General features: G+C 41.4%; 1 protein-coding gene across 1 annotated transcript; it reads left to right on the forward strand.

Annotated features, from left to right (window-relative positions):
- The first annotated feature begins 1,153 nt into the window (after positions 1–1,153).
- On the forward strand, positions 1,154–22,955 carry LOC120104125. Its single transcript, XM_039114655.1, has 4 exons — positions 1,154–1,280; positions 15,707–15,786; positions 15,921–16,009; positions 22,580–22,955. Exons 1-4 carry the CDS (start codon positions 1,154–1,156, stop codon positions 22,953–22,955), a joined length of 672 nt encoding a protein of 223 aa, XP_038970583.1.
- The last annotated feature ends 1,486 nt before the right edge of the window (positions 22,956–24,441 follow it).

Consider the following 24,441-nt stretch of genomic DNA (forward strand, 5'->3'; position numbering starts at 1 on the left):
AAATTACCAGATAATTACCAAGCATGCTACAACATCTTTACTTTGCTAAAGCATGTCTTCAAGAATATTGGTAGGTGCAAAAGGTTAATAACACATATAAATATTGGTACCATTCAATAATTGGTACCATTGTTGCTTTATTGAAAGCATTTGCAAAAAGGTCTTTTTTTCATAGAATTAGTTTTAATTGGTTTAAACAAATTTTGATAGACTTCTTTTTTCAACTATCTATATTTATCCTTTACTTGTATGCACATATCATACAATTCTCTTTTTAGGTGCTATTTGGGTGCAGAGCAAAAATGGGGGGATAAGGAATAGCCATCTAGATACTATAAATGGTTTGAAAGTTATTCTACGGGATAAGAAATTTTTGATGTTTGATTGGAGAATTAAGGTTGAGGTGATATCCGGGTCAATGGTCATGAAGTTGTTTAGTTAGCAGAATAACTTGATTGGACATGTGGAGATCTATATATTCTGGACAATGGAAATTTTATCTCATGGAAACATGAAAAACCAGCATAATATCTATTATTTCGAATACTATTGCTTCAACATATTCTTTGCCAATGAGTTTCATTACAAATAAAAATTTTCTATAACTAGGGGACCAATGTAAAGGTCAAAGATCCATACAAAGAATTATAATCGACAACAAGAGAATCATGTAAGTGGAACAAAACATCTAAAAGCTCAAAATTATTATTTTTTTATTTTTTTAAATAAATCATAGATCTAAGCTAGGCTTTAATATACATGACACTCTGCTAGAAATAATAAACTACTTCAAGTGTAATAGGATGCACAATCACAGTATAGTATAGCAAGTAACCATAATTTTTTTCCCCAAAAAATTACAGAAAGTCCACTTAGAAAATGTCCTAACTTTACCTTGGAAGCCAATAAATCTTTGAAATTTATGCACCCATAAATTAGATCCATATGAGCTCTTACTATCATGTCTGAGAACAAGTCATTAGATCTAAGAATTCTTGAAGTAGAATCAAAATATGTCAATAAAACTTTAAACTTATAGATCACAAAATTACAAAAATAAGAGAAGACGGTGGATTTGACTTCTTACCGAAGAAAAGCAAAGTGATGATGATGCTGATGAGGGAGGTGTTGAGGTAGGCACAAGAATGCCGTTATGGGAGAGGAAGAATGGGACACCAAAGATGAGGAGAAGCCGAAGCAAAGGATGCCAAGAGGTATAGCTCGTGGGCTCAAAAATAGTACTGAAGAAGAGGGCGATAAGGCCAAGAACGACAAAGAAGGTGCTTGGGTAGACGAAGTGACATTCTAATTCAACAAGGGTCATTGAGATGACCTGAGACATTATCTTGGCCAAAATGGAGGTTGGAGAACTATTACAAAAATAAAAGCAACTTGGTATCTCATCCATGCAATTTATAATGGACAAGATATCAAAATACTAGTTAGAATACTAGAAACAAGATTTACTCCTAGCTTGGAATTTGATTTTAATATTCAACAACCGAAAAACACCAAGATAGTAAAGGAGAGACTATGACAAATATTATTGCTTATAACACCCGCGAATGTCTCAAGCATATTAGTTTATTCCAATCGAGATAGGGTCTAGGTTGACCCAAAAGTCATTGGAACACTTGATGGTTTGGATAGGGTGACCATTGGATCGAACTTGCTATCTTTATGATGGGAGCGGCAAGATAGATAGGGAAATCTTTGTCGCTCGAGCCTCGTTTGAAAATAATCAGGATCAGAAATAGAACCTTGGCATGTCCTTCGCCTTCCTATGCACCTCTGCTTTGCCATCACCATTGTTTGCCTTACATCCTCCAGCACCTCTTTTGCCTGATCCCCTCTCCTGATCGCTGACAACACTTAGTTGTGCACTTTTGCCCATCCTATCCCCCACCCTCTCCTTCTTGGTCCTTAAAAATTTTTATGCATGCTCTGCCATCGCATCCCCTGCCCTGACGTTGCCATCGTTGTTCTCAGGCAATGACAGATTACAAATGGAATCCATTGCCTTAGGCATGAGAAAGCTTTGGCGAGGTTGAAAGAGAGAGTAGCAGGTTTGGGCTTGAACAAGGGGTGGTGGTGGTCAAGGTGATTAGAATTAACGGCGGTAATTAGCAAGTCCGGTGATCAAGTTTGGGAACATATATCAAGATTGAAAGGGCCTATTTTGAATAAAACTTGACCCACTGGTGGGGCAGAAATGCATGACTGGAACCTAACCAGTACTCAATTCGCCAACTTGCAACATGTTGGGAGAAGTGAATCAAGGAGAGCCCGAAACCGTAGGATCTTACACCGATTTATGTGTCGAAGAACAGTACAAAACAAACCACTATGGAAGACAATTAACAAGACACACCAGAATTTACCGAGGTTCAGCAAAAGTTGCCTATGTCCTCAAAAAACCATCCAAATCTATTGCAGTAGAACAATTACAACGAAGAACATAATTTCGAGTTAATCACAAACTGATTGCTCGAACAAAGGAGAAACAACCTTCTTCCTTTTACAAGAGAAAAACTCTTCCTCTCTATCTCTCATGTCCTTGGTCTTTCTCTCTATCTTATGCCCCCCAGCCCAAAGTCCTTGGCCACGAATTTATAGCCTTGAGATCCCAAAACAGAGTCCTATTGGAACACCATCCCCTTTGCACATCATCGACTTAATCTAGCACTCCTTTTGCATATCAAACTAGGAAGACTTCTTCTGGAACGTCTTGGACTTATCCTCCAGCTTGGAGAAGTCCCAATCAAAGACAAACTTTGACTTTTTCTTCCGTTTCAGGGAGTTTCCGAACTTTTTGCCCGAACTGGAGTGGACTCTTGTAGCGCTCGAGTCGACTCCCCGACATCGAGTCGACTGCAGCACAGCGCGAGTCGGCTCTGGCACAGCGCGAGTCCCCTCCATCATTGAGAGAGTTGGCTCGCGCAGACGTCCCAGAAACATCAGAAATCTAGACAAAGCTCGAGTCAACTCCGGCACAGTGCGAGTCGACTCCTAAACTGCTAGAGTCGACTCCAATGCTGCTGAAACCTATAGAAGCTTTCTTCCATGCAAAATTTTGATCCGAAATGCATCCACGTGCAATCTAAAACACCTTAAGTCTCCACACACTCCAACAATCTCCCACTTAGAGTACCTTAGACTCTGGCTCAACTTCTCCTTTGCTCTCACTACAACTGAATCAGGGCGGTACCTCCTCAATGTTTTCAAAAAAGACCAGCAGAAGCTACACTCGCTTTCAGCTTCTTCACCGGGACGACCTTCGTCAACATGTCTGCAGGATTCTTACTAGTGTGGATCTTCTCCAGCCAAATGAGTTTCTGCTCGAGCATCAACCTCATGAAGTGATACCGTACATCAACATGCTTCGTCCTCGCATGAAAGGCTGAATTTTTTGCTAGTTGAATTGCGCTTTGACTGTCAGAGTACAACTTGCAATCCTTCTGCTCCTTCCCAAGCTCTTTCATCAAGTTTTGAAGCCATATCAGCTCCTTGCACGCCTCTATGGCTGCCACGTATTCAGCTTCTATCATCAATAGTGTCGGGTTACCCCCGCACGCATTGCGACAATCGTAGCAAAAAGACATGCGCGGGGTCATTCATCTCATGAAAGTCCTAGAAAATGTAGATTTCAAAAAAATTCTGAGTTCTTTAACTTAGAAGATTATGAAATCATCGAAAAGATTAAAATTAAAGACTAGATTAATTTTTAGATCTACTATTTTGAATTGTAAAGATCCTATCTTTATTTTTGAGCTGGTAGTTCTTCACCGCTATCTGATGATCGCTGTATTTGGTTCGCTTGAAGCCGCATAAGGTCCAGCCTCTACAGGTATCCACACGAGGTATAGATCGCTCCAAGATCTCACCGGGGTGCTAGCTCCCTTGCATAGATCGCCTTTGATGGCTGATTTCCTCTCTCTTCAATCAACTCTTTGACTGCTTTGAGAGGAAGAAGAAGGATGAAGAGGAAGAAGAGGGCGCACTGCTTCTCTTCCCTTTCTCTTGCTTACACCTGGAAGGATAGGAGGAAGGGGGTGGGCGGCTGAAATTGATGCACATCCAATACTTTGAACCCTCACGCCACCCCTCCTTTTATAGGCATCTCATGCCTTGGCAAAACAAGAAAAATATTTCTCCAAATTTTTTCTTGTTTCACCCGTCCTAATTCTTCCTGTCACGCCCTGAACCCAGCATCCGGATCCGGTACGCGACCGGCTGCATGAGCCCTAGAGCAGTGCCCTAAAGATCATGCAAGGCCTAAGATGAACAAAAATCCGATAATTCCACAGTTAATCACTTAATTCAAATAGATAAATCCAACATGTTCAGATAATCAAATTGGTTCAATTACATGATCTTCAAATGTTCATCGGCATCAAGGAAAGATAAACTAACTAACTAACTAAGAACTCTGATACTCGCGCTCCGCTCCCAACCCATCCATGTCTATGCATCCTGCAACTCTAAAAGGAGAAAGAAGAAGGGGGGTGAGCTTTATAGCCCAGTAAGAATCCCTACACATCCATACCAACATAATAGTAATATGAATTTGAAAACAACGACAAATCGATGCACATTTCATGAAATCATAAACCGGCTATCAAAAGGCTCAAATAATCAATATAAGTATGTACGTCAAACATCAATTAAAGTCCAGCTATACAAGAATGATATAGTAGATGATAGCTCATAAATCTTCATTACCGTTTCCAATACTTTTTCTTCAACTTGATCCGGATCAATTATCTTTCCGACTTTGTGCCAAATCTTGGTCACATTTCTCAGTCTGTGGTGAGGCTACCAAATTATCACATTTTCAGCCTGTGGCGGGGCCTGCACATTATAGTTTCACATTTCTAGCCTGTGATGGGGCCTACCAAAGTATCACATTTTCAGCCTATGGCGGGGCCTGCACATTATAGTTCCACATTTCTAGCCTGTGAGGGGGCACGCCAAAGTATCACATTTTCAGCCTGTGGCGGGGCCTGCACAGTATAGTTCCACATTTCTAGCCTGTGATGGGGCCTGCCAAAGTACCATATTTTCAGCCTGTGACGAGGCCCTGCCATAATAACGAGATAACCCAAAGTCCATGTTTATTCAATCCAATTCACATCCATACATCAATTCTTTTTTTTCTTTTATTTCCGGCTTTAGACTACCACTGTCACGTTTCCAGCCCGTGACGGGGCAACCAATATCACATGGTTAGTCTAGAGCACTACATCCATTAGTCCAATTATGCAGGTGTAGGTTATGCGCATGCATGATACCAACCACAAGCGAATACGTTCAAAACATAATTTAATATAAAACTAGTTTGCTTCTTCCTTATCTGGATCATAAAACATCATACATAAATAGGTGCAAAAATTATTTATATTATGCAGGATTGGCGTACAAGGATCCTTACATTCTCCCTCCCTAAAAAAAAATTTCGTCGTCGAAATTTACCGAGGTTTCGAATAACTACAGATACTTGACCTTCATCTCTTCTTCGAGCCCCCAAGTAGCCTCTCTTTCCGTATGATTGTTCTATTATACCTTCACAAAAGGAATGGTTCAATACCGAAGTACCTGATCTTTTCTGTCCACAATTCGTGTTGGGAACTCCTCATAGGTCAAATCCTCATGAAGATGTAATAGCTCATATGCTACCACATGACTCAGGTCTGAGACATATTTCTTCAACATCGACACATGAAAAATAGTGTACACTGGATAAAATCGGTGGTAAAGCCAGTCGATATGCCACCTCTCCGACCTCGTCCAAAATCTCAAACGGACCAACATACTTAGAGCTCAATTTACCACGAGCCCCAAGTCTCATCACTCGTTAGTGGTGTTGGGGTATGTGGAGACCTTTAGTGATGAAGAGAATTGAAGGAGAATCAATTCTGAATAGTTCCGTCTGGTGGACTGTCGGAGTCGACTCGAGTTACAGTCGAGTCGACTCGGGAACAGTCGAGTCGACTCGAGGTCTGTCGAGTCGACCCGAGAGGAGAAAGCCGCAAAAACCATGTTTCTGTCTGGACTGTCAGAGTCGACTCGAACTACAGTCGAGTCGACTCGGAGCATCGTCGAGTCGACTCGAGATACAGTGGAGTCGACTCGAGATCGTGCCAGTCATACTGGAAGTTGTCCAGACGTGCCCGAGTCGACTCGAACTAAAGCCGAGTCGACTCGAGCTCGCGGAAATCATACGGATGAGTTTTCTTTTGGTGTTTTGTTGGCGTTTCGACGGCTATGATCATCTGAAGGTCTTGAGACTATATATAGGACTCATGAGAGCCCTAGGGTTATAGCGATTGGCCGTATATTTGAGAGATACTCTTGTTTGTGAGGCTAGGGTTCTAGAGAAGAAGAGGATTGGGATCCTACTTCTTGTGCAAAGGAAATTCTGTGTGAATCTCTTGTAGATCGATCGCTTGTGATCGTTCGGGTGTGTGCTATCTCTGTAATCAGTTCATCCTTATTGAGATTTGGAGCGGTGGAGGACGTAGGCTATTTGTAGCCGAACCTCGTTACATCTTTGTGTTTGCTTTGCTATTTTCTTCCTTCTTCTTCCTTTGATCTTTGATAATCCGTTGCGGTGCTCAAGTGTTTTACCCTACTGATACCACGGGGTAATCTTTTGCCCTTCGTAGGCGGAGCGAAGAGGTGATCCTTGAGTCCGGAGTCGAGGGAGCGAGAGAGTGCTTATCCATTTGTATCTCTCTTGCTTGTCCGACGTCGGTGGCGGCGCTGGTGTGAGTGGGTTCCGGCGTGGGGTGCCGACAACAATTGGTATCAGAGCTATTGGTTATTCTGCAATGGCGGATGAAGGAAAGTTGCGAATTGAGAAGTTCAATGGCACGAACTTCGGGTTTTGGAAGATGCAAATAGAAGATTACCTTTACCAGAAGGATCTCTATTTACCTCTTGGAGGTAGAGCAAAGAAACCAGAGAAGATGTCCGATGAAGACTGGGAGGTCCTCGATCGGAAGACGCTCGGCACCATCAGATTGTCACTTGCATCCCAAGTGGCATTCAACATCAAAAACGAGAAGACGACGATGGAGTTGATGGCAACATTATCGCGGATGTACGAGAAACCCTCAGCATCAAACAAGGTATTTCTCATGAAGAGGTTGTTTAATCTTCGTATGAAAAATGGCGGCAGCGTAGCAGAATACCTCAACGAGTTCAATGGACTCACGGCCCAGTTGGAGTCAGTGGAGATTAGTTTTGACGATGAGATTCGGGCATTGCTAATCCTCTCCGGATTGCCTGATAGCTGGGAGGGCCTGGTGATGGCGGTGAGCAACTCTTCGGCAACGGGGAAGTTGATTTTTGATGACGTTGTGGGAGTGCTTCTGAGTGAAGAAGCAAGAAGGAAATCTTCTGGAGCTACGGAGTCGTCTGGAAGTGCACTAAACACCTCTGACCGGGGAAGACAAAAGAAGGACGGTCGATTTTGAAGCGACTCGAAGTCGAGATCCAGCAGGTCTCGAGCACCTCAGAACAAGGGAGCGAAGTGCTGGAACTGCGGGAAGACGGGGCACTTTAGGAGGGATTGCAAATCTCCTAAAGGGAAGCAAGACGACCACACCGAAGGAGTCAGCAAGGATCTGGCAAATCTTGCTGAAGACGGTGATATGGATGCCCTCGTTCTATCTTTGTCTACCTGTGACGAGTCTTGGGTGATAGACTCGGGCGCGTCTTTCCATGCTACATCCCAACGGAAGCTTCTTGGAGGATATGAGAAGGGAGACTTTGGCAAAGTCTACCTAGGGGATGGAGAGCCTTGCACCATACAAGGAAGGGGAAGCGCGGAAGTGGAGTTGGTTTCTGGATCTTCACTTGAGCTTGAGGACGTACGGCACGTACCTCAACTGCAGAGGAATCTGATTTCTGTTGGACAGTTGGCGAGCCAGGGGTACAAGGCTACTTTCACAGCTGATCAGTGGAAGATATCCAGAGGTTCGTTGACGGTGGCTAGTGGCAAGAAGGTTGGGACACTTTATGTCACCAACGGCACGGAGAACTCTATTGGAGTTGTTGCAGCAGATGTGGACACCAAGTTATAGCATTGTAGACTTGGGCACATGAGTTATCAGGGACTGGAGGTGATGCACCAGTTGGGAAAGCTGCAGGGTCTCAGGAGTGTTGAGATGGACTTCTGTGAGGATTGTGTTCTCGGAAAGCAGAAGCGTGTTTCATTCAACAAAGAAGGTAAACCTCGGAAGCAAGAAAAGCTAGATCTCGTGCACACGGACGTGTGGGGGCCTGCACCAGTTTCTTTCATTGGTGGATCTCAGTACTATGTTACTTTTATTGATGATGCTACCAGGAAGCTTTGGGTGTTCTTCTTGAAGCACAAGTCAGAGGTATTTGGGGTCTTCAGGAGATGGCAGGCGATGGTAGAACTCGAGACAGGAAAGAGGTTGAAATGCCTGAGATCGGACAACGGTGGTGAGTATTGTAGCAGGGAGTTTGAGGACTACTGTGCAGATGCTGGGATCGTCAGGCAAAGGACAGTGCCAGGAACACCACAACAAAATGGAGTTGCTGAAAGGATGAACAGAACAATTAATGAGCGTGCCAGGAGTATGAGGATACATGCTGGATTGCCACAGCAGTTTTGGGCGGAAGCAGTTAACACTGCTGCCTACTTGATCAACAGAGGGCCATCAAAGAAACTTGAATTTGGGATTCCTGAGGAAGCATGGACAGCGAAGAAGATTGATTTGGCGCACTTACGAGTATTCGGTTGTACCAGTTATGTCCATGTTGATTCCAGTCAAAGAAGCAAACTAGACGCCAAATCAAAGAAGTGTATTTTCGTTGGATACGGAGGTCAACAGTTTGGGTACCGGCTTTGGGATCCCGAACACAAGAAGATCATTCGTAGTAATGATGTGGTATTCAATGAGAAAATGCAGCAGAGCACTGAATCAGAAACAAAACCTGTTGAGCCGTGTTTTATGGATCCTGAAGAGGAGTCTACAAATTCTGGTCAGAAGACTCAGTCAGAGCAAGAACCTGAAGCAATGGCACCCCCTCCACAACTAAGAAGGTCCACTCGTAGTACTCATGGGAAGCCTCCTCAAAGGTATGATAGGACTCTTAGTTATTTGCTGCTCACAGATAATGGCGAACCTGAATGCTTCACGGAGGCATTGGAGGTTGATACCAGGAAGGAGTGGGAGTTGGCCATGGATGATGAGATGAAGTCATTGGAGCAGAATCAAACGTGGGATTTGGTGGATCTGCCCAAGGGGAAGAAAGCACTGTCAAACAAATGAGTTTACAGGCTGAAGGAAGAGCAAGGCGGGAAGAAGCGATACAAGGCCAGACTGGTTGTAAAAGGATTTCAGCAGAGAGCAGGTATCGACTTCACAGAGATCTTTTCTCCTGTAGTCAAGATGACTACTATTCGAGCGGTGCTGAGCATGGTGGCAGTAGAGGATCTTCACTTAGAGCAGCTTGATGTGAAGACGGCCTTTCTCCACGGAGATCTCGATGAGGAGATATACATGCAGCAGCCGGAGGGATACATTGCAGCTGGCACGGGTGACTTAGTCTGCAAACTAAAGAAAAGCCTCTATGGTTTGAAACAGGCACCCAGACAATGGTATCTCAAGTTCGATAGTTACATGCTTGAGATAGGATACAGGAGATGTCAGGAGGATCACTGTTGCTACTTCCGGGACTTCGGTACATCTTACATTATCTTGCTATTGTATGTTGATGACATGTTAGTTGCAGGAGCTAGCATGCATGAGATTGCAAAATTGAAGCTGAAGCTATCAAGAAAATTTGCAATGAAGGATCTAGGAGCAGCAAAACAGATCCTTGGGATGCGGATCAGCAGAGATAGGTCTAAACATATCCTCAGACTATCTCAGGCGGAGTACATCAGCCGAGTACTCAGGAGATTCTGCATGGAGGGTGCCAAACCTGTTGGCACACCGCTGGGTGCCCATTTTAAGCTCTCAAACGGGCAAAGTCCGAAGACGCGGGTGGAGGAGCTCAATATGTCAAAAATCCCGTATGCATCGGCAGTGGGGAGCTTGATGTACGCTATGGTGTGTACGAGACCTGACATTGCTCAAGCAGTGGGAGTTGTGAGTCGCTTCATGAGCTGCCCAGGCTTGGAGCATTGGCGCGCGGTCAAATGGATACTGAGGTATCTGAAAGGCACTGAGCACATGTCATTGTGCTATGGAGGTTCTGAGATCCGGTTACAGGGCTATGTGGACTCAGACATGGCAGGGGACTTGGACGGCAGGAGAAGCACGACAGGGTACTTGTTCACCTTGGGCAGTGGAGCCGTCAGTTGGATTTTCAGGTTGCAACCAGTTGTTGCATTGTCGACTACGGAGGCGGAGTATGTGGCAGCCACAGAGGCGTGCAAGGAACTAATATGGCTTCAAAGCTTGATGAAGGAGCTTGGGAAGGAACAGAAGGATTGCATGTTATATTCAGACAGTCAAAGTGCAATTCATCTGGCGAAGAATTCAGCTTTTCATTCAAGGACGAAGCATATTGACATACGGTACCACTTCGTGAGGTCATTGCTCGAGCAGGGACTCGTCAAGTTGGAGAAAATTCATACAAGTCAGAATCCTGCAGATATGTTGACGAAGGTCGTCACGGTGGAGAAGCTGAGGAGCTGTTCAGCTTTTGCTGGTCTTCATGCTTGAAGACGTTGAGGAGGCATCGTACCGATTTCACTAGGATGATCCAGTTTCAGTGGGAGCACAGAGGAGAACCAAGTAACAAGAGAATATACCCAAGGTCTCCAAGTGGGAGATTGTTGGGGTATATGGAGACCTTTAGTGATGAAGAGAATTGAAGGAGAATCAATTCTGAATAGTTCCGTCTGGTGGACTGTCGGAGTCGACTCGAGTTACAGTCGAGTCGACTCGGGAACAGTCGAGTCGACTCGAGGTCTGTCGAGTCGACCCGAGAGGAGAAAGCCGCAAAAACCATGTTTCTGTCTGGACTGTCAGAGTCGACTCGAACTACAGTCGAGTCGACTCGGAGCATCGTCGAGTCGACTCGAGATACAGTGGAGTCGACTCGAGATCGTGCCAGTCATACTGGAAGTTGTCCAGACGTGCCCGAGTCGACTCGAACTAAAGCCGAGTCGACTCGAGCTCGCGGAAATCATACGGATGAGTTTTCTTTTGGTGTTTTGTTGGCGTTTCGACGGCTATGATCATCTGAAGGTCTTGAGACTATATATAGGACTCATGAGAGCCCTAGGGTTATAGCGATTGGCCGTATATTTGAGAGATACTCTTGTTTGTGAGGCTAGGGTTCTAGAGAAGAAGAGGATTGGGATCCTACTTCTTGTGCAAAGGAAATTCTGTGTGAATCTCTTGTAGATCGATCGCTTGTGATCGTTCGGGTGTGTGCTATCTCTGTAATCAGTTCATCCTTATTGAGATTTGGAGCGGTGGAGGACGTAGGCTATTTGTAGCCGAACCTCGTTACATCTTTGTGTTTGCTTTGCTATTTTCTTCCTTCTTCTTCCTTTGATCTTTGATAATCCGTTGCGGTGCTCAAGTGTTTTACCCTACTGATACCACGGGGTAATCTTTTGCCCTTCGTAGGCGGAGCGAAGAGGTGATCCTTGAGTCCGGAGTCGAGGGAGCGAGAGAGTGCTTATCCGTTTGTATCTCTCTTGCTTGTCCGACGTCGGTGGCGGCGCTGGTGTGAGTGGGTTCCGGCGTGGGGTGCCGACAACAAGTGGGTGACACTCTCAAGAAAACATGATCCCCAATTTAAAATTTCAGTTCTCTCCTATTATCAGCATAACCCTTTTTGACGACTCTGAGTTGTATGAAGTCATTCTCTGATCACTTGCACCTTATCTATGGTCTATTGCACTATCTCTGGGCCTAATAATTTTCTCTCGCCCACATCATCCCAACAAATAGGAGATTTATGTTAAAACATTCCAAGTTTAAGCCCAACCAAAGAATCATCAATCTGCTAATGCTAAATGTAAGATACCCAAGATTTTTCCAAGAATTGTCAACAATATAAGAACCCACTGGTGAAAATTACATAGCTACCTCTAGATCGTCCATAGAATCAACAACATTCTCTTCTACTAGAAACTAACTCAAGTGTTCCATCATAATACCTTTTATATCAAATATTAATATCCTTAACCAGTTTCAAAATAAGTCAAACCACCACACTTCCGCTGCGCACTCTGATTTAATCCATTAAATACTCTAAAGCCTCTAAATGATTTATGACCGAAATATCACTTTACACTAGGAGTAAAAAAAAAAAAAACAAATTTCAAAACTTTAATTGAGCGGAACCTCCAAATCTCTCTGTCCTCAATTTATGAAGGGTATACTAACCATAACTAACCCTCAAGCCATTAATCAAGTTTAAGGTCACTACATGATCTTCACAACTTAGAATCCAAAATATCCGGATTTATTTATCTCTAGATTCCTTAGCAATTCAATTACATAATTTAGATTGACCTTCCTTCCAAAAGGATTTACTTCAAATTCACTGGGTTAAAAGTCATTGAGCCAATATTACTATGAGTAGAAATTAACTCTATCAATCTTCAAATCTTTCTTCACCAAGGTTCTTAATAACCATCAGTAATGCTATATATGATAATTCATATAAGCATCTCATGACCGAAGTCTTTACTCAATATGATATTTATTAGTGGCTTCATCAACAATGACAAAAGATCCCAGCTCAAATCTTAAACCTAGGCTTTAGTTTTAAATTAACACATCAAATAGTCTTCTACGATTATAAGTAAAATCCAGTAGCCCAATCCAAACATGAGAATTCAAATAATTAGAATTTCTCCATCAATATGCATACTCTATGTCCTCAAAATAATCAAATACATCAATAGAAAATGGACCTATTTGCAATATCCAATATGCCAATGCCAAATATAATCCACATACATATTCAACTTCGAAGAACATTCCTTTCAATATTATGAAATCTTCTTAGCTCACTCCAATACCATGGAAGATCTACATACAAATCCCACTCTAATAATTAGCAGCAAAACCAAAGTACGATCACATCATAACCCATATCAAGTTTGAACTTCCAGATCATTTAAATAATATATGAATATGGTATAACCGATATGCCATTGTTGACCTTCCTACACTTATCTTAGGTCAAACCTCTCTTATCATGATCAAAGACAATTTATACCTTCCTTCCACACTCATCGAAAGCCAAATCCGATACATACATTTTATCACAATGCCCAGTGATCTTACACCTTAAGCACTGAATTTAATTGTCATGTCCTAAGTGATCATAACCTTAAGCTATGATATATTTCTGTCACAATCCCTAGTGATCTTAAACATATGCTCATATTCCAAGGTTTGTGCGGATTTTAAATACCACATGTCGTCATAGGATGAATATGACTTAAGTCATGTTCACACTATGCGGACTTTAAAGTCCACATGGCATCGTAGGATGCATGCTCCCAAATCAATTAATTCTCCTAATAAGATTAGGAATCCTAATATGTTTAGGAAATTAATCAATTGATTAAATAGACACATGTCATGCATCTATGAGCACAAGGATTGAATACTTGGCATTAATCCAAGGGTGGGTTATAGTCCCATACTCCTAATAAGATTAGGAGGAGCCCTAAACCCAATCTATAAAAGGGTAGCAAGGGAGGAGTTATGAAATAATTCTCTCCTCTTCCTCTTCACGCCTCCTCTTTTTTCTTCCTCCTTCTCCACGGCAGTAAGGGGTCTTCATCCTCCTCTTCTTCCATGGTAGCAAGGCAAGGAAGATCCACGTGCAAGGTTCCTCCTTCCTCTTCCTCTATCGCGAGCAAAGTTGAAGAAGAAAGGGTTCTTCTTTAAGGAGGTATGTTGCAGATTTTTATCTTCTAACCCTCTCAACCCCCCAATTAATACTCTCTCTCTCCAGTATACATATATGTATATATATGTATACATACATATATATATATATATATATGCATATATATGTATGTATACATATATATGTATGCACATATATATATATATATATATGTATATATGTATCTATCTATCTATATATGTATGTATATATATATATATGTATACATACACATGTATACATATATACATGTGTGTGTGTGTGTATATATATATATGTATATGTATGTATGTTTGTATGTATGTTTATATATATATATATATAAGAGAGAGAGAGAGAGAGAGGGAGAGAGTATTAATTAGGGGGTTGAGAGGGTGAGTTAATATGGGATTGTAAAAAGACATAAAATACCCTTAAGAGTTAGAAAAGGTAAGGATATTTTTTGTCCAATGAAAAATGGGTAGATTGATAACCTACCATAACAGAGAGTAGGTTATCTATCCCCATATATATATATATATATATATATATATTTCAATACTTTTCATTTTTCTATTATTTGAACAAGAAAGAGTATAGTTATTAAAGTGTAAACTTTCTTGATTCTAAGAATCAATAATTTCATTAAAATGATGGAAGAATAATCCATATCAAATGGTTAGAAAATTACCTCGCTCGGTCTGGAAAGAGAACCTCCTCCTAAAACAAAAGAGGTGCAACCATTAGACTAAAGCCCTACTTGTGGAGAACAGCAAATTTGTCATTAGAGTGTTACGTGTACAACACTACATGCACATGTATAGCAACCATGCAGGGCATTTTCTATATAATATTATAGAGAATTAGACTACAGATAGTCAACAGTCTGATTCCTATGCCCGGTATTCCTGCTAGGTGCGCAAATAATTGTACTTCCTTTAGAAGGCATCCTAAATCTACATGCTCATGCATATGGAAAACTTTATGCCAATGTTCAGTTTTCCAAAATGCGATCAAGAGCCGGTGTAGAAACCCTATGCAGACAGCCGGCCTCAAGTTTCATAAAATTATTGGCTTATAGATAGATAGATTTGTACCAAAGAAAGAAAAAAAGAAAGATAGATAGATAGATATAGAAATTGAACAGCCAGCCTCAAGTTTCGTAAAGCTAATCAGCTATGAGAAATCTGGAACATTTACATAATTCTAAGAACTGGTATATAAAATTTACTAAATTATTCACCCAATCAAGAATCTGGAGGTTTTTCAACTATCATAATTAGAAATTTGGAAGTTTTCCTTGCTTAAATTTGATTTTCAAAATCCTTCTAATTTTTAATAGCTGGTGTGATTTGAAAAATTCTAAATATTGATGAAGAATTCTGAACATTTTCACAAGTAAATTTGATTTCCAGGATCTTTCCAAATTTTAGCAGCTGATAAAATTTCGTATAAATTCAAAAAATATCAACATCTTATAAAATCTGCTAATGAAGAAGAAAAGAATGGTGGAAGTACTAATGCATCTGGTGATGGGAAATACTAAATCAAGTAAAGTACATATCAAAATCAGATATTTTTAAATCTCTTAATGCTGGATTGTTTTGGAAAGAAAACTGCAATTCATCTTCGGGTTATAAGAATTACATAAGGATATGACAAAGTCATTAACAAAAATTTATGCTATGTAAACATTTGATCCATCTAAAATTAACATCTATGTCTTTACCCCTCAAAAATAGAAGTTTCCATTTATGTGTTGAAATCTTCTATGCTAGGGTCTAAAGTTCTAATATTTCTTTTCCCTTTGTGTTTGTAGGTATCCGTCTTAAGGATTTGCAGCTTGAGTATCCAACCTACAAGAATAAAGGTAGGCAAGACTTTCAAGATGACCCCAAGGCATCTTTATTAAAGCATACTTTAACTGCAAGACTATAGGCGGGTGAAAATGCAAATAACACACATGAATAACTTGTTGCTATCTGCCACTCCGAATATATCATGAAACACCAATTTCAGATTTGCTTGTTCAGGATTTCGCAGAAAATATCATGTTTGCCATTATTAAACAGGAAATAAAAAGGGAACCAACACTTCTTGGGTCCTTTCATTCTTCTCTTTGGTACTGCAACCGCAGTAAAGAGTTCCACTATATTTGCTTGTAATTTTAATTGCTAACTAGTTAACCTCACGAGTGTGATGGAAATGAAGCCAATTTTTTTGTTCCTTTCCTATTTCATGGCAGAGAATCAAGCTTTTTCAATGGCTCATGCATCAGATGGTAACAAATAAATGAAATAATATGTTTTTATTTTATTCTCGCAATGAAATTTAGATGGCCATCTAACGTTTTTTCTGGGGAAGAAAGAGGGAAAATGACATGCTAGTTTGTCTCTATCTGGATAGAAGGCTAGAGAATTTATTTTAAAAAATAAAATATCCTAACGAAAACTACCTCCTAACATTTTTTTAAAAGCATCCGCGGCTCAGGTACTTTTTAATTCTCAGTCCTTCTCTGCATTGCACAATGACCGTAAACTAAAGTCTCGGCCAAGGGCTCTTTTCCTTACAGACGAGTCTGCAAGGGACCACATGTTAAATCATCCTATTTTTTAATGATTAAGATGCAAATCTGCTAGTATACTAAACTGAGATCCACTAATTGAACGTTAATTATAATTTTTAGTACTCCAAAATCTGATAAAATGAAAACAATCAAATCCCAACAAGACATCCAATATCTTGAGATATGTCTATAATAAAAGGCTAATGTTACGGGTGCAATCTATAGATATTTACATGGAACAACCATGCACGCTAGCAATCTACAGTATGTTTTTTTTTTCCCGGAACAAGAATGAGACAAAGACCTAGTGAAGTAGTAACCATGTCTTGGAAACCATGTTGTAGATGTAAGTCTCCACTTGTATCTGAGACCACTTTTCACACCTAACATCTGGGCCTATTCTCGATGCTAAAACAACAACAGTTTGTCATATCCACTTCATATAATCAGACTCTCAATTAGAATTCAAAAATTCTTTAAAAAGCTATGGCATGGATTCAATTATATCACTGTAAACTTCTAAATGCATGGATTCAATTATATCACTGCAAACTTCTAAAGAATTACTACTTCACATGCACATATGCATGCATGTCACGTACACAAAACTTCTAAAGAATTGTTACTTCACCTGCATGAGCCTATAGAAAAGGTGGAAAGTGGAATCAAGTAGGGTTTCGTAGATTCGGGAGACTTCTCTTTTTCTTGGATTTCTATAATATATTAACGAAAACAACAAGGATATAATGCCATTAAGGTGTAATTCATATCTTAGTAAAAAAAGATTTTGTAGAACTAGCCATACTGGCTCGCCAAATTAGCACAAACCATTCATCAACATCTTCATTCAAGTTTTCAAAGCAATCGTCTTCCTAGTTTGCACAGGTAAGATATGTTTCTATGGCTTATTTAAGCCTCACATAAAGTTATATGCATGCTTTTTTTCTATAGCCTACCCTTGCCCAAGACTCAATATAAGAAATCATACAATCCACAATATTATTTTAGTGATAGTCTAAAAAAATACTAAAAAATAATATTTTGCTCTGTATTTATGATAAATTGCCAAGTATTAGTTTGTAGCCCATGAATCCATGACATTATTTTAGAGATATTTTAAAAAAACATTGAGAAATAACATTTTGTTCCATATTCATGATAAATTACCTGGTTTTAGTTTGTAATTCTTCTTTATTTATCCTATCGACAAGTCAAAAATACTCTTTAAAGACATGATTAGCTGACAAAAAAAATATTGATTAGGAGTATACATTAATGCTGGGTTTAATTCATATCCTAAATGAGGATGCACAAAATTGATTTGGCCAAAGAGCTCGAAAACTAATCTGACTGAATTTTATATTAAAAATATTATAAATTATATAAATAAAATATAATGTAAAAATATTAAAAACCGTATAATAAATACCACCGTAACTCTTTAATTACAGTATAAATAAAATTATCTATATTTTTAATAATAACTTGTAAGGAAAAAATTGTATATAAATATAGGGATATATTGAATTTATTGATATTTAAAAAAGTTTTAAAAATATCATAAAAAATAAAATAAAATATTTTTATTTTTTATTTTTTATCAAGCAATAGAGAGATTTTTATAGAAGAAATAACTATTAAATATTAAATGTCACAACATATTTAAATATGTATATTTTATAATGTGAATGAACTTTTAGTAAGGACAATAATATTAATTTTAACAAAGTAGAATGTTATCATGATGGCATAATGATAAATTTCTAATTGCTACTATGTAAAAGCATCGAAATAGGTAACAAGTAAGATAACCAATCTCAGCAAGTATAAGAACTGAGGTATGTAGCCACCTTTAACAAGATCGAAAAGGTATGCAATCTAAGTGATAAACTCAATGAATAGGAAAAATAGGGGAGAAAAACAAAGGACAATCTTGCACACACATCTATGAACAATAAGATGTAAAACACTATCCGACTAAAACTATAACATATAGGACATTGATGATAACTGTGAGCGTTAAATCATTGGATACAATATATTAAATACCGGTGAGATAGATGGGTTCCAATAACGGTTGCATATCAAAACTCTCAACTTACTCTTTGATTACCATAACTAGCAAACTAACTAAAACATAGATTGTGTAAACTAAATAAAACATAGCTTGTGTTGGTGTGGGAATAAGTTAAGGGGAGTAAACAATTTTTTTTTTTTTTGAGAGAGAGGTGGAGATCCACTTGCACTATATCATCCATCTTCAAGTTCAGGAAATTGCTATCCAAAAATTAAAATGTAGAATCTCTGGTTGCTAAATAGAGATGTGCCAAATTAGCTTGGAGTAATTAAGTAAATTAGCCCTAACCCCTTCTAGTTTGGAATAAACTATTCCACTCAACATGGTAACTTCCTAATTGGACTGATGTCCATTAGTCCATCTACTTTGATGTGCTCGATCGCACGAGCATCGAGGAGGAACCCGTTCACACACTGTATGCTGAGCTCGAGCGCAACTAGACGGCTGTGATCGTGGACTATCTTTAAGACGGCAAACTCCTGCAGGAGCGATGAGAAGCATATCGGCTAAAGAAGTAGGCCGCATGCTATGTCCTCCTGGAGGAAAAACTCTACAAGAGGTCAATCACTATTCCTCTTTTTTGGTGCCTCTGCCCTAGTGAAGATAATTATGCACTGCACAAAGTTCACGAAGGAATCTGTGGAAGCCACCTCGACAGTAGAATGCTGGCCCACAAGATTCTACGTCCGGGCTACTACTAGCTAAGCATTCAAAAGGATGCTACAGACTTCGTAACAAAGTGGGATCGGTGCCAGAGACACGTGAACGTCCAGTGACAACCAGCTGTGTCCCTTTCCCCAATCGGTGACATATTGAGACCTTTCCCTTAGGCAGCTAGATAGAGAAAACTTTTGAAAGCGGCCATCGACTACTTCACCAAATGGGTCGAGACTGAGCCCTTAGCTCACATCACCGTGAAAAATGTGCGGGGCTTCATATGGAAGCAAATTATATGTCGCTTTGGTCTTCCCCGTGCTATCATCACAGACAATAGGAAGTAATTCGGCAACACCTACTGTCACGTCCCCACCTCTGTGGGACACGTGAGGCACCCAGTGCCCACGTGGGGGCCACATGAGAGGGGACCGCGGGGCTCCCCTGCTAGATATTGTCCGATTCTGGGGCTTCACGCAAACATCCTTCACCCCTCCCCAGTTTTTTTTCCTCCCAAAATGCGTCTGCAGGATTAGGAGATACCCGCCTCATATGCCCAAGCTCTCGAACGAGTTTTTCCGATATAGGACTATTGGGCCTCACACCCTTTCCACCATCGGACAAGAGCCGTCCTCGGCTCTGATACCAAATCTGTCATGCCCCAAACCCAACACTCGGGTCGACCACGTGACACGGCCACATAATTCCTAAAGTAAAACCCTAGAGATCATATAAGGCCTAAAAAGGTACAATATTCACAAAAATGCCAAAAATTAACGATTAATGTATTTAAATCAAACCAACTAAAATGTACTGATTGATTACACAATTTCAAATGTCCATAAATAAAAGATAAATTAACTTCTAACTATCTAGCAGTCTGACTCCAGATCGATCTCACTTCTCGTCCCACCCGATGGATTCTACAAATTCAATACCTCGAAAAAAGAAAGTAAGTGTAGTATGAGCTTTTTCAGCCCAATAAGAATCTCAACAGCCACACACAGTAATAATAATAAAATAATCTAAGCAACAAATAAATGTTATTTCATCATTCAAAAAGCTCAACAACAACAAGTATATATAACCAGTAAATATACATAAACCCTTTTTCTACACATTATGTGATCCACTTTCGTATTACTCTGATTCCTAAGTTTTAAGATTTTTCACTTCTGACTTTGGACTAACCAAGATCATGACCCAGTCCAAGACTGCACAAATCCCACGCATAAGCTCGTGGCAGCTATCCCACGCGTAAGCCCATGGAGGCTATCCTACGCATAAGCTCGTAGAGGCTATCCCACGCGTAAGCCCGTGGAGGCTATCCCACGCATCAGCTCGTGACAGCTATCCTACGCATAAGCTCGTAGAGACTATCTCATGACAAGGTTAGTCCAACCCATTTTTTTACATGTCTAATTTTATATGTTTAATCCAATTTCAATCACATTACATATTTTATGTATTCTCAAAAAAATATGATTATTCTTTCCAATTTAATTATTTTTATATTTTTATAGCAAACAAGATGCACACCTCATATATGTCATATCAGCTCATAAAACAAATAACAACATAATTATAAAATAACCCAACGATAAATTAAATATATGCATAGAGGTGCTCGGATGTAGGAATTCTTACAGAAATTGTAGACTGACTCAAACATGTATCCAAATCACACCCTACGAGCTGGGGTGCTGAGTCCCCTGACCAAAACCTCCTGGCACCGCTGACTCTTCCCCTACAACATCAATTATAAATCACAAACTAAATTATTTAATATTTAAATATTCTAAACCATAATCCACATCTACTATGGGGCCCATTACTAGGTCCCCAATCATCTCAATCCCTCCAGATCTAGGAGGCAGTCGGGGTGGCCCGACCCCCACCTTTTCACCACCGACCCATGTCATCGCCAACCGTGGCCGCCGCCATGCCGGCAACGATGGCCGGTCTCGGTGAAAAGAGCAAAAGGGTGAACGAGAGAAAAGGGAAGAAGAACCTTCTCTCTTCACGGATGGGAGTACATCTCCCCTTCCTCCATTTCTTTGGTCCAAAGGCAGCAGCCACCACCCTCCCCACCCTCGGCCACCACCCTCCCAACCCTCGGCCACCACTGGCCGAACCATCGCCAGCCACCACGGTTGCAGTCGCCGGCGATGGCGGCCGGCCAAGAGAGGGAGAAAGAAATAGTCTCTTCCTCTTCTTCTCCCAAGAACCGGATGGACCTTCCCCCTCCTCCATCATCAACGGAAGGCCACCATGATGGTGGCTCGGCCCCAACTCGACGGCAACCAAAGTGGCCCACGACTCACAGTCGTCGCCGCCGGTGGCCAACCGACGAGAGGAGGAGGAGAAGGGGATGGGATCACGAGGAAGAAAACCTCGGATCCACCACTTCTCATCTTCAATTAATTCTAAAAATCCCTCACCAATCCTCACACAGTCCCAATCAACGCCCAAATGCCATGGATCCCGGCCAATCCCGGCGGCCGGCGGCCGGCGGCGGCAAGATCCGAAAGAGAAAAGCCGAAACAGGGGTACCCTGTTTCGGACTTTTCTTCGACGATCTCACCGGCCAAACCCCAACCAACACAGCCCTAAACATAGCAAATGAAGCGCAAGGGGTGAGCCATGCTTACCTCGGTCCGATGGGGGTGTTCTGGCGACCTTTCCGGCGAGAAATTGAAGGAAAAAACCTTGAGCAAACTCGAATCTACATGCATGAATCCAAGACCTCTTCGCTCGATTTGTGGGGATCTTCATTGAAGGAAGGAGGCTTTATGGCATCCTCCTTGACCGGCCGGCTCGCAGAATCCGTCGCCTCCCCTCACGATCGCTCTTCCGGTTGTTATCCCCTTCCCCCTTTGCGTTTCCTCTTCCAAGATCGTGCCTAGGGCACGATCGTAAATGAAGATGGGCTCGGCTTCTTCGGGCCGGCCCATCAATCCTCTTTTTTTTTTCTAGGTTCTCACCTTTGGTGTAAGGCCCAATAGTCCCACATCGGAAAGACTCGTTCCAGAGCTTGGGCATATGAGGCGGGTGTCTTCTAATCCTGCAGACGCGTTTTGGAAGGAAAACAAAATCGGGGAGGGGTGAAGGACGCTTGCGTGAAGCCCCAGAATTGGACAATATCTGGCAGGGGAGCCCCGCGGTCCCCTCTCATATGGCCCCCACGTGGGCACTGGATTTCTCACGTGCCCCGCAGAGGCGGGGGCGTGACATTTGGTATCAGAGCCAGGTTTAGGAATCCTTGGGTTTAGGCTCGAGTAAGCATGAGTGGGGAAAATACTAAACACGTAAGATATTTAAATGGTGTGTTTAGCATACTAAGGATACAAAATTTGTCTTAATCTGATAATCTTGATGCTGGACAAATTGTGTAGGTTGATATGGCGCGAGGGCGTGGTCAGGGGCGTGCCAGAAGGCCGACTCGATTTGCGGACGGCTCCACGGCGGGCACCCTCTGAACAGCAGGAAGGTACCTCATCCGCGCCGACTCGAGGTGTGCAACAGCAAGAGCACACTATCAACCCTACTGGCAGTACTCTAGAGATGGGAGCTCCGAGGATCGGGACATCCAAAGGACCAAATATTCAGCTTGGGGAGACGATAAGTGCTTCACAGTTGATGCAAATGATGGTGCAACAGCAAGCTGCTGCCAAGGCAGATATGATGAGGATGGTAGAGGTACAGCAACAGTTCTTACAGCAACAGTTGCAGCAGCAGCAAGCAATGTATCAACAACAGCAGCAGCAGTAATAGTTTCAAGGCACTACAGCCCAGCCGGAGCACCGAGTCAGTCTGTTGGATTTTCAGAGATATGCACCCCCAGCTTTTAAAGGTACAGCTGATCCGATGGAGGCTGAGAACTGGCTGAAATAGATAGAGAAAGTCTTTCAGACCTTGAGGTGCCCTGATGAGGAGAAAGTCCTTTTTTGCCACCTTTATGTTACAGGGTGAGCTAGTTGATTGGTGGGAGATAGAGAAAGGGAAGCTTGGTCCGAATGATGCTCTCTTCATTTGGGAAGAATTTAAAAAGATTTTCTATGAGAAGTATTTTCTCCAGGATATCCGATTCCAGAAATACAGAAAGTTTGACCGATTGGAGCAGGGCGATATGACAGTTGCCCAGTATGCAGCAAAGTTTGAAGAGATGTCCCGATATGCTCCGATCTTGATATCAGAGGATAGTGACCGAGCAAGAAAATTTGAAACTGAACTCAGGGGACGGATTCAGCAAAAAGTCACTACTTTTGAACTAACTACCTATAAAGATGTGGTTAACAAAGCCCTGGTGATAGAAAAAGGGCTTGACAATGCCCAAGCTGCCAGAGAAAAGAATTTAAAGAAAAGGTTTCGACCCAATGATCCTCCGAGCCAAAATAGTAGACTTTTCAAGCCAAAAAATCAGAGACCGAATCAAGTTGTCACCAGAGATAGATCTCAAGCCCGAGGTGCTATTAGGTGTTACAGCTGTAGAGGACCTCACCTCAAGCGAGATTGCACTTGGGTTGGAGGGACATGTTTTTCTTGTGGTCAAGAAGGGCATAAGGCTATTGTTTGTCCTAATGGAAAAGAACCACAGAGGCGACAGACACCTCAGTCCTCTCAGAGAGCCCCTGCAAACCGAGCACCTCAGGAAGGACAGCAGCAAGAGGGAGGGCAGCAGAGGCCTAGGACCCAAGGGCGAGTCTATGCACTCATAGAGCAGGATGCCAAGGCTTCTAATTCAGTGGTGATAGGTAATAAATCCATTCATAATACTCTCTCTTGTTTAGCATGTCATAAATTTTGTTAGGTTATATATGTTTGTGCATGTATGGTTAAAGATTGTGATTAGGTGCCTTGTGACTATGTTTACAGGAATGATTAGGTTATTGTCTTATGATGTGAATGTTTTATTTGACTCTGGTGCTACCCACTCTTTCATATCGGCCAATTTTGTTAGAAATAATACCGAAATATCACCTGTGCCATTAGAATTTGATCTCTATGTCTCAACGCCAAGTGGAGATGTTATATTAGTTAATTCAGTTTGCAAGAATTGTATTTTGGGCATTGAGGACAGGGAAATGAATGCAGATTTGCTGGTCCTAGAGTGAATGATTTTGATTTGATCCTTGGAATGGACTGGTTGGCAGCATACCATGCTACTGTTGATTGTTTTGAGAAAACGATCAAGTTTCAGATCCTTGGTCAGCTAGTGTTTGGTTTGGTGGGCAGCAAGTCACCGCATCAAATGAAG

The sequence above is a fragment of the Phoenix dactylifera genome, chromosome 16 (genome assembly GCF_009389715.1).
Source record: "Phoenix dactylifera cultivar Barhee BC4 chromosome 16, palm_55x_up_171113_PBpolish2nd_filt_p, whole genome shotgun sequence".
NCBI classification, from domain to species: domain Eukaryota; kingdom Viridiplantae; phylum Streptophyta; class Magnoliopsida; order Arecales; family Arecaceae; genus Phoenix; species Phoenix dactylifera.